Source organism: Leopardus geoffroyi, chromosome B1 (assembly GCF_018350155.1).
Source record: "Leopardus geoffroyi isolate Oge1 chromosome B1, O.geoffroyi_Oge1_pat1.0, whole genome shotgun sequence".
Lineage (NCBI taxonomy): Eukaryota > Metazoa > Chordata > Mammalia > Carnivora > Felidae > Leopardus > Leopardus geoffroyi.
In genome coordinates this window covers 16,180,647-16,192,735 of record NC_059327.1, presented here as the reverse complement: position 1 = coordinate 16,192,735, position 12,089 = coordinate 16,180,647, and the positions used below count along the sequence as shown (strand labels likewise).

At 38.5% G+C, this 12,089-nt stretch overlaps 1 protein-coding gene and 1 long non-coding RNA gene across 51 annotated transcripts in view; one reads left to right on the top strand and one right to left on the bottom strand.

The window, feature by feature from the left end:
• LOC123585606 overlaps positions 1–12,089 on the bottom strand; it is a 191,415-nt gene that overhangs the window by 82,096 nt on the left and 97,230 nt on the right. The gene's annotated exons all lie outside the window — the stretch shown is intronic.
• Positions 1–12,089, top strand: part of SORBS2 (sorbin and SH3 domain containing 2) — a 348,480-nt gene that overhangs the window by 303,665 nt on the left and 32,726 nt on the right. For 36 of the 50 annotated variants that reach the window (XM_045453378.1, XM_045453373.1, XM_045453715.1 and 33 more), the window contains 3 exons: positions 3,593–3,642; positions 5,989–6,173; positions 8,567–10,150. In XM_045453378.1, coding sequence (XP_045309334.1) covers positions 3,593–3,642; positions 5,989–6,173; positions 8,567–10,150 — 1,819 coding nt within the window. The remainder of the gene's footprint in view (positions 1–3,592; positions 3,643–5,988; positions 6,174–8,566; positions 10,151–12,089) is intronic. The other 14 variants (XM_045453723.1, XM_045453732.1, XM_045453639.1 and 11 more) reach the window with 1 other exon arrangement.

Below are 12,089 nucleotides of genomic sequence, written 5' to 3'. Positions count from 1 at the left end.
AGCTGGAATGGGAGCAAAGTGCATAAACTGGTTTTACACAGATTTTCTGTGGTCCTAAATATATACAAAAACACTTAATAAATACCTTATTTTCATCAAAAAGTCTTAACTTGGTAAAAAAAAAAATTTTGCAACTAGAAAATAAAACTACTAAGATACCTATGCTTCAGGAAGTACTACTGACACACAGTGGTGACAACTGGAATTGCAGGCACAGTCTCAGAAGAAAATACCCAACTTCCTGAAGCTTCAATTTTGCAATTCTAAATTATGCATCACAGTGTACATTAAAACAGAGAACTAATCAAAATATTTATATATTAAATAAAAAGGAAAATAGAGTAATCAAGAGCATTCTAGGTTACTGAATGTAGTCATTTCTAGAGGCTTATGTTTTGTAGACAGGCCTATAGCCTAAAGACAATCAAATACAACAAGGAATTCTATTCTGTATGTTATGTTACCTTCACATCTGAATAAAGGGCATCATTTCAACATATGAAGAGCCCAGGAATTTACTTTGGAATTCAATTTGGTCAGATATTTTTTCTGATATTTTGGTCAGATAGTTCTAGGATGATTTTAAGGTGGTTGGTTCTTAGAGAAGTGAAATAAAATTCAGAGATCACCAAGTCCAACCCACTCATTTTTAAGTCAAGAAAAGTAGAGCCCCAAAATTAAAAACATATATGTCCAATATCACAAGGTAAGAGGGTGGCAAGTTAAAAATAAAACATAGATCTCTTAACCTCCACTTCCGTGAGGTTTCCTCTATACCACACTTCTTAGCACATCCAAGAGATGTATTTGGAGTTCAAATCTTTCAGAAACAAGTTATTTACTAAATACTATTCCTTGTCAACTATTTTTGCAAAATGAGTTCTATAATTAACATTACACAATAACTTGGGCTAAAAATTGTAGAAATTTTATACCTTCTACATGCTATGGTAGTGGCCAAAAAAAAAAAAAATCACATAAAAAAAGCACTTTGCTGATGATTTAACTGATTTGCCATGATTTCTTTGGAATTGAGAAGGAGTGTTGTACGATTCTGTAGCATATTACTCTCACATCATGGTTTTTCAGAGTGTGAACAAACACTCTGCTAAGGTACTAGATATTATCTTTAATATCTTTATGTAAAACATTCCTGGTAAAATTTGTAATTGATTACATATCACCCTGGCTACCATTTATCAAGTGCCTAGCATATGCCATGAATAACAAACTTTTTAATCAATACAACTGAGAAACTGGCATTAATGACGAACCATTAAGGACTTCTAAGCAAAGTTAAATCACACGATCACTTAGCAGAAAGAGTGATTCAATGTCCATACTTTATCAAAATGAACTTAATTTAGGTATGTTAAAATAATGGTAATATGTAAATAGTAGATCATAATAGGTAAAATAGCTAACCCCTTTTCTGGACACAATCTCCATTTCAGAATGAGTGTCATTTATATAATTATCATTCAAGTTTTTCTCTTGGTCATCTATCTAGACCTCCTCCTGTTTCCTTGTAATTTAATATCGAATGTCTTCCTTTGACTATAAATAAAACTGGTTTCAGTTTCTTTTGGATTATGGAAACCAGCACAAGGAGGAATCATTGTCATTTCTTTGCCTAAGTCTAAAACACAATAAATTTATCCGTATAGAGCGTTCGCTTCTTACACTATGTTTTCTCTCATGTTACAGTTTTGTTTAGGCTCATCCCAAGCTGGCAATTCAAAATCTCTGGTCACTCTAGGGATGTTCTGAAATTGACACTTTTTGGTAATCAACTGTGGTTTGTCATTTCCGTGAATGCTGTGCTCTACACAGATGGCAATACTCTGAGGCTATTTGATGTTGCTCTTCTGCAGACTTGGGGAGTTAATGTTTCTAAATCAGAATATTTTATTCATTTCCTTCTTTGTTTTCCCTCTTATTTAGTGTTTATTTTTTTCACTTTTCCAGTGTACGATTCAGACTTTGGCAAGTTAAGTAATTATGTACATTTATCAGACAGTGGACCAAATTTCTTTCTTCTAATTTTATATTTGTCGAGAACCTAGGAATCCAAATATTTTCTAGGAATTAAAAACACTAGACTATGCCTTTTCTGTCTCAAAGGAGGGGCGATAGTCTCCTGCAGAAAGGTGCTTTTGTTTGTTTCTGGGCAAGATTCCATTCGCATTCGGTAAGAAGAAATTAAATGAAAATATTAATTAACAGAACCAACTTTAGAATTATGCATAAGAGGGCTTGTCAGACTGATCTACATAAAGAATCTCAAAATTACGTACTAATATTTTAATTGGTTAATTGGTGCCGATTTGCAAGTAGAAAATAAAGTTATAGAAATAGGTTTTAAAGTGTGGCTTAGTTTCCACTTAAGTAGGTTTTTAACACTCTGGTTAAATATTTCTGTGTGATAGGAACTTAAATAAAATCTGTCAAATCCTGCCTTTTTGGTTGACGTTTTTAAACTTTCATACGGAAGGCCATTTTTAAACTAGAATTTCAGCTCTTCATCAGACCAAAGTTTGTGATAAATAATGGATCATCAAATGTGGCCCGAACACATATACAGTCTTACACACATATACTTGTATACATTTTCCTATACATTCTAGACGTCGCACCATAACCACTTTCGCTCATTCTGCAGTGTCATTTCAAATGTTCAAGAGCTCAAAACAGATCCTCTCTTGCCTTTTAGGTATTTCAGTAATTATTCCAGGAGATGGCCATGGGGAGTAAAAACTTCCTATCTAATAATTTTGCCTAATATCTGTTTCATTGTCCTGTTCAGAATGAAGGGGTATGAAAATGGTGTGCACAACAGGTATTTGGAATTATGTGTCACTTTGCATTATCTATTTTTCTTTGTTCCTACAACCATGGACAACAGAGAATTGGTTTTCTCATGGAAATGTTAAAAGCCCACTTCTGTTTATAAAAAGGTTATATTTGGGTTCATTAATCATTTGTTTAAACTAACCCTGAACTTAACTAATTTGAAAGATGTCAGTCTGTACCTGATTTAAGTACCAGATAGTTTAGTTTAATTTCAAACCAAATTCGGTGGTATTATTAAAATGCCATGTCTGTGTTGACAGAGGAAAGATGTCTCAGTTCTGCTCAGATGTTATACTTTGAAGGTAACGCCTGGCAACATGACAAAAAAATTTATAAAGAAGGTTTATGTTGTATAAGGGTCGAATGATGCCTACAAATATTTTTTTTTAAACAACAAACCATCCCTTAATGTAGAAGATTCCTACTTACAGTCTATTTCCTACAAGAAGAAGGAGCAATTAACAACTTTTTTTTTTGCCCCAGGCAATGTTTGGTTTGTGAATAATTTGAGTTACAAAGAGAAATACAGCGCATTATATCAAAACAGAAAGTAGATAGGAAGAAAGTAGAAATCGAGTTACATGATTTCTCTTTGAAAGACATTTTATGATCAAAATACATGGTATTTTTATCTCAATTTTTATAATATTCATTTTAGGATACCTAATTTAATGTCCACGGACAAATGAAATTTTACCTTGGTAAAAATTTTCATGGAACTATTTTTCTATCTTAACAGGCCTCCTTGTATCAATCCTCAATAGACAGAAGCCTAGAAAGACCCACTAGGTAAGAATGTCACTACATTATGCAACCAGAATATTCTATACCAGTGGTTTCTTTTTTAATAGGAATACTGTTCAGTGAAATAATAATGAAGATTATGTTACCCGTCATTATTATTCTAAGCACCATACTTTATGAAGTTGTTTTATTGTGTTTTTGCATCACTGTACATCAGCATATTCAAAAATTTATAAAAACTAAGTGAAATAATTCTGGGTTCCTCTACCAAGAAATTCTTCCCTTCCCTATCTCCTCTCTATCCAGTTTTCTTAAACGGGAACTATAAACATCTAATTTTCAATATTATTAGATGATACTTACGATGGCATCTTTGAAAAAAATGTGTAAATTATTAGAAATTTTCTAAATTATGTTCTATACATATTTGTTCATTATACTCTGACTGCACAAATCAAAAACACTGTTGCCACCAATAAAGAATGGCTTACTATATACCACACATTCTAAGTACATAAACATATTCAATCCTTAAGACACCACAGTGAGTCAAGTACTATTCTCCCCACCTTAGGTCTGAACGCACTAAACTTAGGCTTCATTACTTACCAAATTTACATAGCTAGCAAGGAGCAGAGACAAACTAGAACTGAGCCAGAATAACTTGGAACTACCCCTAACTGTCCCACGAGTCCACCAAGGTTAAGTCCTGCTGATAGGCTTTAAATACCACTTAACTTGAAAGCATTACCGAAATTCAGACACAGCTCACTAGCAAGAGTGAATAATACAAACTCTCAGCCATATTGTATCACCAACAAGAAATATAAATTTGCCCTTCTTCAGATTTTTCTCAGCGTAAGTCAAAAACTTTGTAAATTGGGTCCTTTGTAAATTGGGTTCATGGGGGCCATTCAGTGACATCAATGTCACTAAGTAAAAGCCTCCTCAAATTCCTCTCATATCTTTTACACCTATAGACACTCCTAAAGTATTTGAGTTTCAGAGTTCTCATCTGACCTAAGATTGCTATTAAGACTGTGCACAGACCCTCACGTGACAGGACAGTGACGGCAAAAACAGGTCTAGGAAAAGACGGCTATCTTCTTCAGAAGAACAAAGACAAATCCTGAGGTCCAGCTCCAACTCTATGCTTGCAAAGTGTGTGTTGCATCGACTCATTTACGCAATAGTGGTAACGTGCACACCTCGCAGGTTTGCGTGTGGGCTGTGCAGACAGTAACGGCAGCAAAGCAATAGTGTATTGCTGCCTCGTGGGAGCTGGTGTTGCTGTTACTGCTGTTGCTGATGCAATTCTGTGTAATGATCAGACAGACAGCATGCCGCGTGATGTGTATCCTTGTTCACTAGCGTTTGTCCTGAGTGATCCTATATTCAGATTGAGACCGTGATAAAAATGTCCTGCCATTATAGACGTTTACACCATTTCATACAACCGGATAAAAGTCCCCTTAAACGGTTTGATTGCTGGTCAGATCGTGATTCATTCATTACTTCACTGGGAAAATGTTAGAATTTCAGTGTAAGTGTTTTCAAGCTAAGATTGGTAGGAAAAGCCGTAGGGAAACTTGGGGTAAGAGAAATTTGTCTCATCAGGTGACTTCCTTTTTTCCAGTCCTTTCCTTCATGTCAGCACGCTCCCCCGGGTATAGTCATGTTGTTGGAACTCCTCTTTACAGAGAAAAGATACATGACACAAATCCTAACGCTGAATTGTCAGTCACAACGTACAACACCAATAGGAGGATTTTTACTTTAAAATGTGATCATGAACTTATGTCTGCACAAAAAAACTGCACATGGGATGTTTATAGCAGCTTCATTCATACTACTAAAACTTGAAAGCAACCAAGATGCCCTTCAGTAGGTGAATGGATAAACGAACTGGTGCATCCATATAATGGAAACTTCTCTTAAAAAAAAAAAAAATAGAGTCTCAGGGGCACCTGGGTGGCTCAGTCGGTTCAGCGTCCAACTTGGCTCAGGTCATGATCTCGAGGTCTGTGGGTTCAAGCCCCGCATGGGGCTCTGCGCAGATGGCTCAGAGCCTGGAGCCTGCCTCGGACTCTGTGTCTCCCCCCGCCCCCCGTCTCTCTCTGCCCCTCCCCCGCTTGCATTCTGCCTCTCAAAAATAAATAATAAACATTAAAAAAATTAATAAAAAAATAATAAAATACAGTCTATGAATATTTTTAAAGAGATGATAAAGAAATAGCGTTTAATAGCAAGGAATGAATTCTGAAAACTGCAGTTCGGGGGAACAGAGGTAAGAGTTGTACCACTGTCACTAGCACATTCCATCAGTCTTTCTGGTTGACATACTAGCCTCCTCTAACAGCAGCCTGACTGAAGCTGATCTCTTCTTTTTAGTGCCACGAGCATGGCCAGTGACTTCAGGAAAAGGAGGAAGAGCGAGCCTGCGGTGGGGCAGCCGAGGGGCCTGGATCACGGTGCACGCAGGACCAGCCCAGGCCGAGCGGACCTCCCAGGGTCAAGCGCCACCCTGACCCAGTCCTTCATAAGTTCCTCCCCTTCTTCCCCGTCAAGAGCAAAAGGTGAGCAATTATAGATTGATGGGTAAGCAATTTACTAGCTTAGTTTTAACCTAGGCTACCTGTGACAGCTGGGCAAGATTAACCGTGCAGAGATCGTTAGAGTTTAAATACAGTGTCTTGAATACAATCCAGTTTCATAACAATAGCTTTCTTTTTACACAGACTAGGTCAGGTCGGTGAGCTATGTGAGTGGCTTAAAGGACTCTATCATCTAGCATATTCAATGCTTTTTTCCTCCAAATGTATCATTTGTGGGTTTTTTTTGAACAAATTCAGAGTACCTAATGTATTGTCAGGCCATTAAAAGATTACATTTATAAATATTTGCGTATTTTAAAAAAATGGTCTAAAGTTACTACAACTAACAAAGTTAATCACATCTATAGAATAGGAATTAGAAGTAGCAAGAAAGAACATTGTTGCCTAAAAAGTACTTTGATTTTTTTAATTACTTAATTCTAGATAAAATTTTGTCTGACTTAACGGAAGTTTATTCTTTCGTCATCTGTTCTATACTTTGGCCAACATTCACATAGATAGTAGAATATCCGTGTTACGCGTGTAACGTGGTGTTTCATTCAGAACAGTCCACTAATAAGGACCAACTGGTTTCAAGCCATACTTGGAAAATTTAGATTCACCAAGCCATTTCTCCATATGGCCTCTCTCCTCTCTGGAAGTTCAGTGAGCTGTGTTGAGAGACGGCAAGTCTCCTTCAGGTCTCTGGAAGACTGGTTAGTGCATTATTGCTGTGGTAACAGGAATATTCCCAAGATGGAGACTGAGGATTAAACCAGCATCTACAGGTACCTAAGGCCATACCTAATTTGGGGCCCTGAAATCTTCCCCAATCGCCTGGCATTGAAACAGAACACAAAAGGAATTTGAAATGTGTAAAGAACTTGCACTCTTAACAGAAGTTTCCCCTAAATAGCACAGATTCGGCCACACGTATCAAACGTAAGCACGAAAAGCGTGGCCACGTGGCAATCAAAGCTAAGTGGTAGCTGGTTTGTGTGCAAAAGACAGGCTGGTTTGGATGCCTGGACTCCGGATAGGTGGGAGTCACTAGCCGTCTTCCATGGCCTAGTAAAAGTGGGCCTACTCCCTGGAGGGTTCAGAAGGAGTGAGCCCCTTTTGCGATACCTTTCATCCAATTAACAGACATACATTTATCAGATTCCACTCATTTATGCAAATGAATATTTTAAGATAGTAAATAGGTCATGAAATACCATCGATTCATTATGCTTGGATAGCACCCCAAAATTAAAAGGATTCTGATTAATTTATATATTTGTTTTTACCCTAGGGAGTGTTGACTCAACTTCCTTTCCCAAACATTACATATCTGCTTGATGTGCTTATCTACTTTTGCAAAGTTTGGATAAGGTTGTAAGACAGGAACTATCAAGAGAGAGATTTTCCTTCATCAGGTTTCCTTCTAAGATGAAAATGTCCCATTGGATGTTAATTTGGCCTCTCGTTTATGAGTTAACGCAGCAGAGCAAAAGAAAAGAACATTTCTAAACATATTCTAAATTGAGGTCAGTTTTAGCTATTCTCAAATTGCAAATTATTTAAAAAAAAAAAACAACCTCCTTAGAAAAAACTAAGATGCATTAACCTCTGATGAGAATTTTATACTATATCCAGTTATTCTTAAGAGAATCTGCCTCATAGAATGAGGCAATGAATGAGGAATGAATGAGGTAAATTTGTAGAGCAATGAATGAGGTAAATTTGTATGTTTAAAGAGGTTGTACTGTGTGTCTTGGAGAAATATTAACAGCAGTATTTCAAAGCATCTTGATTTTACAAGTTTGGAAAATGCTTTGTCTTGTTCCTTTTTCTATCTAATGCCCACGGAAAGTTACTTAATACAGTTACGGAAGTAGTAACTAAATGCAAATTTATAAATTACTCTTTACCTCTCTACCATTATAAATCAAATGGGACTCAAATCCTGACCCTATTCAGTTGATTAAACCTCTACCACTTTTGGCCTTAATTGGTAAACCTTTAAATTACACCGGGTCAGGCTATTAGCTTCTGAGGTACTTTTGTGGTTTGGGCATACCTCGTTTGCAGAAAGATGTATGAACACAATACAAATAGGTATTGAAACTACACTAATTACTTTTTATATGTGGTTTTGTTAACTCTAATATCTGCAAAGCTACATTCATTGAAAAAGTATTACCCTGCCTTAGAATTAGGATTTTCTTCCTCTAAAGTTGAAGCTACATGTGTAACAATCCGTGTCTAGACTAAACCATGCTAACTGCTTTCCCTCTGCTGTGCTATCTGATGCTAACTGACATGCTTCCTCTTTGTGAACCTTTTAACTTCTCCACATGTCTCTCTTCCACCACGCTGGCCTGGATTAAAAGGTGGGGATGATATGTGTCCATCCCCTTACAGTTACTCAGGGCTCAACGGCAACCCCTCCAATGAGTTAGATTACTGTAACGCTTACAAGAGACAGCATTTGGATGTCCCTCGTGACTCACAGAGGGCCATCACGTTCAAGAACGGCTGGCAAATGGCCCGACAAAATGCAGAGGTCTGGAGCAGCACTGAAGAGACAGTCTCCCCCAAAATCAAATCCCGTAGTTGTGATGATCTGCTGAATGGTGACTGTGACAGCTTCCCTGACCCAAAAGCCAAGTCAGAAAGTATGGGCTCTCTGCTATGTGAAGAGGAGTCCAAGGAGAGCTGCCCTGGGGCCTGGGCTTCCCCCTACATCCAGGAGGGCCGTGGTAACGGCCGATCGAGGCTCCGACACAGGTCAGCCCATGACGCCCCAGGGTTCCTAAAAATGTACAAGAAGATGCACCGCATCAATCGCAAGGATTTGATGAACTCAGAGGTGATTTGCTCGGTAAAGTCGAGAATCCTGCAGTATGAAAACGAACAGCAACACAAGGGCCTGCTCCATGGCTGGAGTCAGTCCTCCACTGAGGAGGTGCCCAGGGACATGGTCCCCACTCGCATTTCTGAATTTGAGAAGTTGATTCAAAAGTCAAAATCCATGCCAAATTTAGGAGATGATATGTTCTCTCCTATAACCCTAGAACCCCAACAAAACGGTTTGTGTCCCAAAAGGCGGTTTTCCATCGAGTCTCTGCTGGAGGAAGAAAGTCAGAGTAGACACCCTTCTCACGTACAACGCAGCTACGAGCCCAAAACCCTGGTGCCGATTCACATCGAAGTCACCAGTGACGAGCAACCGAGAACTCATTTGGAGTTTTCCGACAGTGACCAAGAAGGAGTTGTGTCTGACCACAGTGATTACATCCACGTGGAAGGGTCGTCCTTTTGCAGCGAGAGTGACTTTGATCACTTTTCTTTCACATCCTCTGAGAGCTTTTATGGATCCAGCCACCATCACCACCACCATCACCACCACCACCACCGGCACCTCATCAGCTCCTGCAAAGGCAGATGCCCTGCCTCCTACACCCGATTTACCACAATGCTGAAACATGAAAGAGCTAAACACGAAAATGCCGAGGAGCCCAGAAGACAGGAAACGGACCCCGGCCTTTCTAAACTTGCGTTTCTAGTCAGTCCCGTGCCTTTCCGGAGGAAAAAGAACTCGACTCCCAAAAAACAGGCTGAAAAGGCAAAATGTAAAGCGTCTGTGTTTGAGGCTCTGGACTCTGCCCTTAAAGACATCTGTGACCAAATTAAAGCTGAAAAGAGAAGGGGAAGCTTGCCAGACAACAGTATATTGCACCGTCTTATCAGTGAACTGTTGCCAGATATTCCGGAGAGGAACTCATCACTTACAGCTCTAAAAAGGAGCCCCGTGCACCAGCCTTTCCACCCACTGCCTCAAGATGGTGCTATTCATTGTCCATTGTACCAGAACGATTGTGGGAGAATGCCTCACAGTGCCTCTTTCCCAGACGTGGACACCACCACCAACAACTACCACCACCAAGACCATGAGAGTGCACGGAGTCTCCAAGGTGGATGAGCTTTTCTTTCTCTGTCCCTGTGGTTCAGGCACCCACCATCCAGCTCTTTCATTTTCCATTCCTACATCTCATCATTCCTAAGCTGTGAGACCACTCGGCATCGTTATGTGTTTTTGAAGCAAATGCTTGTTGTGCAAACGTGTCTTCCTGAATAGTCTCATTTGCCCATGTGATAATCGGACTTGACGTGTGGCTTAAAGTGATCACCAATTCACAAAAATTTATTCATTCAAAATCAAAAGGGAAAACCATCTTGTAGCTTCATGTTAGGGTTGAAACAACATACGTCGAAACAACCAGTTAAACTTATTTTATCAATTTAAAAGGATCCCATCAAGGAAACCATGATTGAGTATCAGTATCCTTAAGAGACTGATGACTCTTGTTTTGTCGTAAAATGAATCAAAACCAATAATCTAACAAACAGCTTTTACTTGGTTATTATATTAACTTCATAGTCACTCACTCAATAAATAATTTCCTTACATTCAACATCAAGATACTACATCCAAACACCCAGGAAGAAAAACTAGTCAATGTAGTAACTGATGGACAATGAAAAGAGAATAGGATTTGTTGAACAACCTTTAACGGGCACATGGGATAAAATTTTTGTGAATACATCTTTAAGCTGTATAGACAGAAGTCTCATTTCCATCATTCAGTGTATTCATTTTCTTTTCCTTTCCATTACCTTATTTTCTGTTTCCGCTGAAACAATCTTATATTGACATTTGAATTAGACCATTTAGGTTAGTATTTACCTTTGCTTTCATTTATACCATACAACACGCTTCCGAAACGACAAATTAGAATTTTTTAAAACAGTGCCTACAATTTGAAATTTTCACTGATTGAGACGTCATAATTTAATTAAAGGGATAAGAGAAAGAATTTACTAATTTTGACCCAGTTATACTGGTAAAATTCTATAACAGAGACTACTGAGATATTCTTAGACTGTAGTTACATTTCCACATACAAATGTGTAAAGTATAAGAAACCATTAAGAGATACTTATAATCATAATTTGGGAATGTAATTATTTATACTGTGCTTTCAGATGAACAAAAACAATTCAGTATTTCATAAGCAGCGTAGCAATCAATAGGATACTTCCTGTTTAGAGAATTTTTATCCCTTTGCTTCTTGGAATAAATATATACTTTCTGATAAGGCAGTTGAACAAAAGGGAAGGCAAAAGATACAGGCCTTTTAAGCCTTAGGATGACTTCTTAAAACTCAACAACTGTGTAACAACGGGGTGGGGGAATAGGGGGACAGAGTGTGTAGGGATGGGGCATGGGGAATGGACACGACCATAGTTCTGCCACCATCATGCTTTATTTTTCTTTTTCATTACTACATTCTTAAATTGTTCCATGAGATGTCTTAGTTTTTGTTAATTGTTGCTATGTTCAAATTCTCCATCTTCTATAGGCCCTATAAACGTCATTATAAGTTTATCGATTTTCAGTAAGAGAGAGAGTGTGCGTACGCATGAGTGGTGAAGAGGCAGAGAGAGAGAGAGAGAGAGAGAGAGAATCCCAAACAGTCTCCATGCTGTCAGCACAGAGCCCAACGCGGGGCTCGATCTCACAAACCGTGAGATCATGACCTGAGCTGAGATCAAGAGTTGGACGCTCACCCGACTGAGCCACCCAGGCTCCCCCTGCCCTGAAAAATAATTACAAATTGGAGGCAAAAGGAATAGAAAGTATTAAATCTCTGAGGTGAGAAATTCCCCCCCCCCCAACTGCCATCACCCCGCGAGTATGAATTGTCTATACCAGGTGCTGCAGCATAATTACATCAGCAATGTAACAGTTACATTTGGGATTATACCACTTCTGCAACCTCGGATATTTTTCCCTTTTGCGATGCTCTGGTTTTGTGTCTTCCATCACAACGTTATCGTTTACCTATGAAT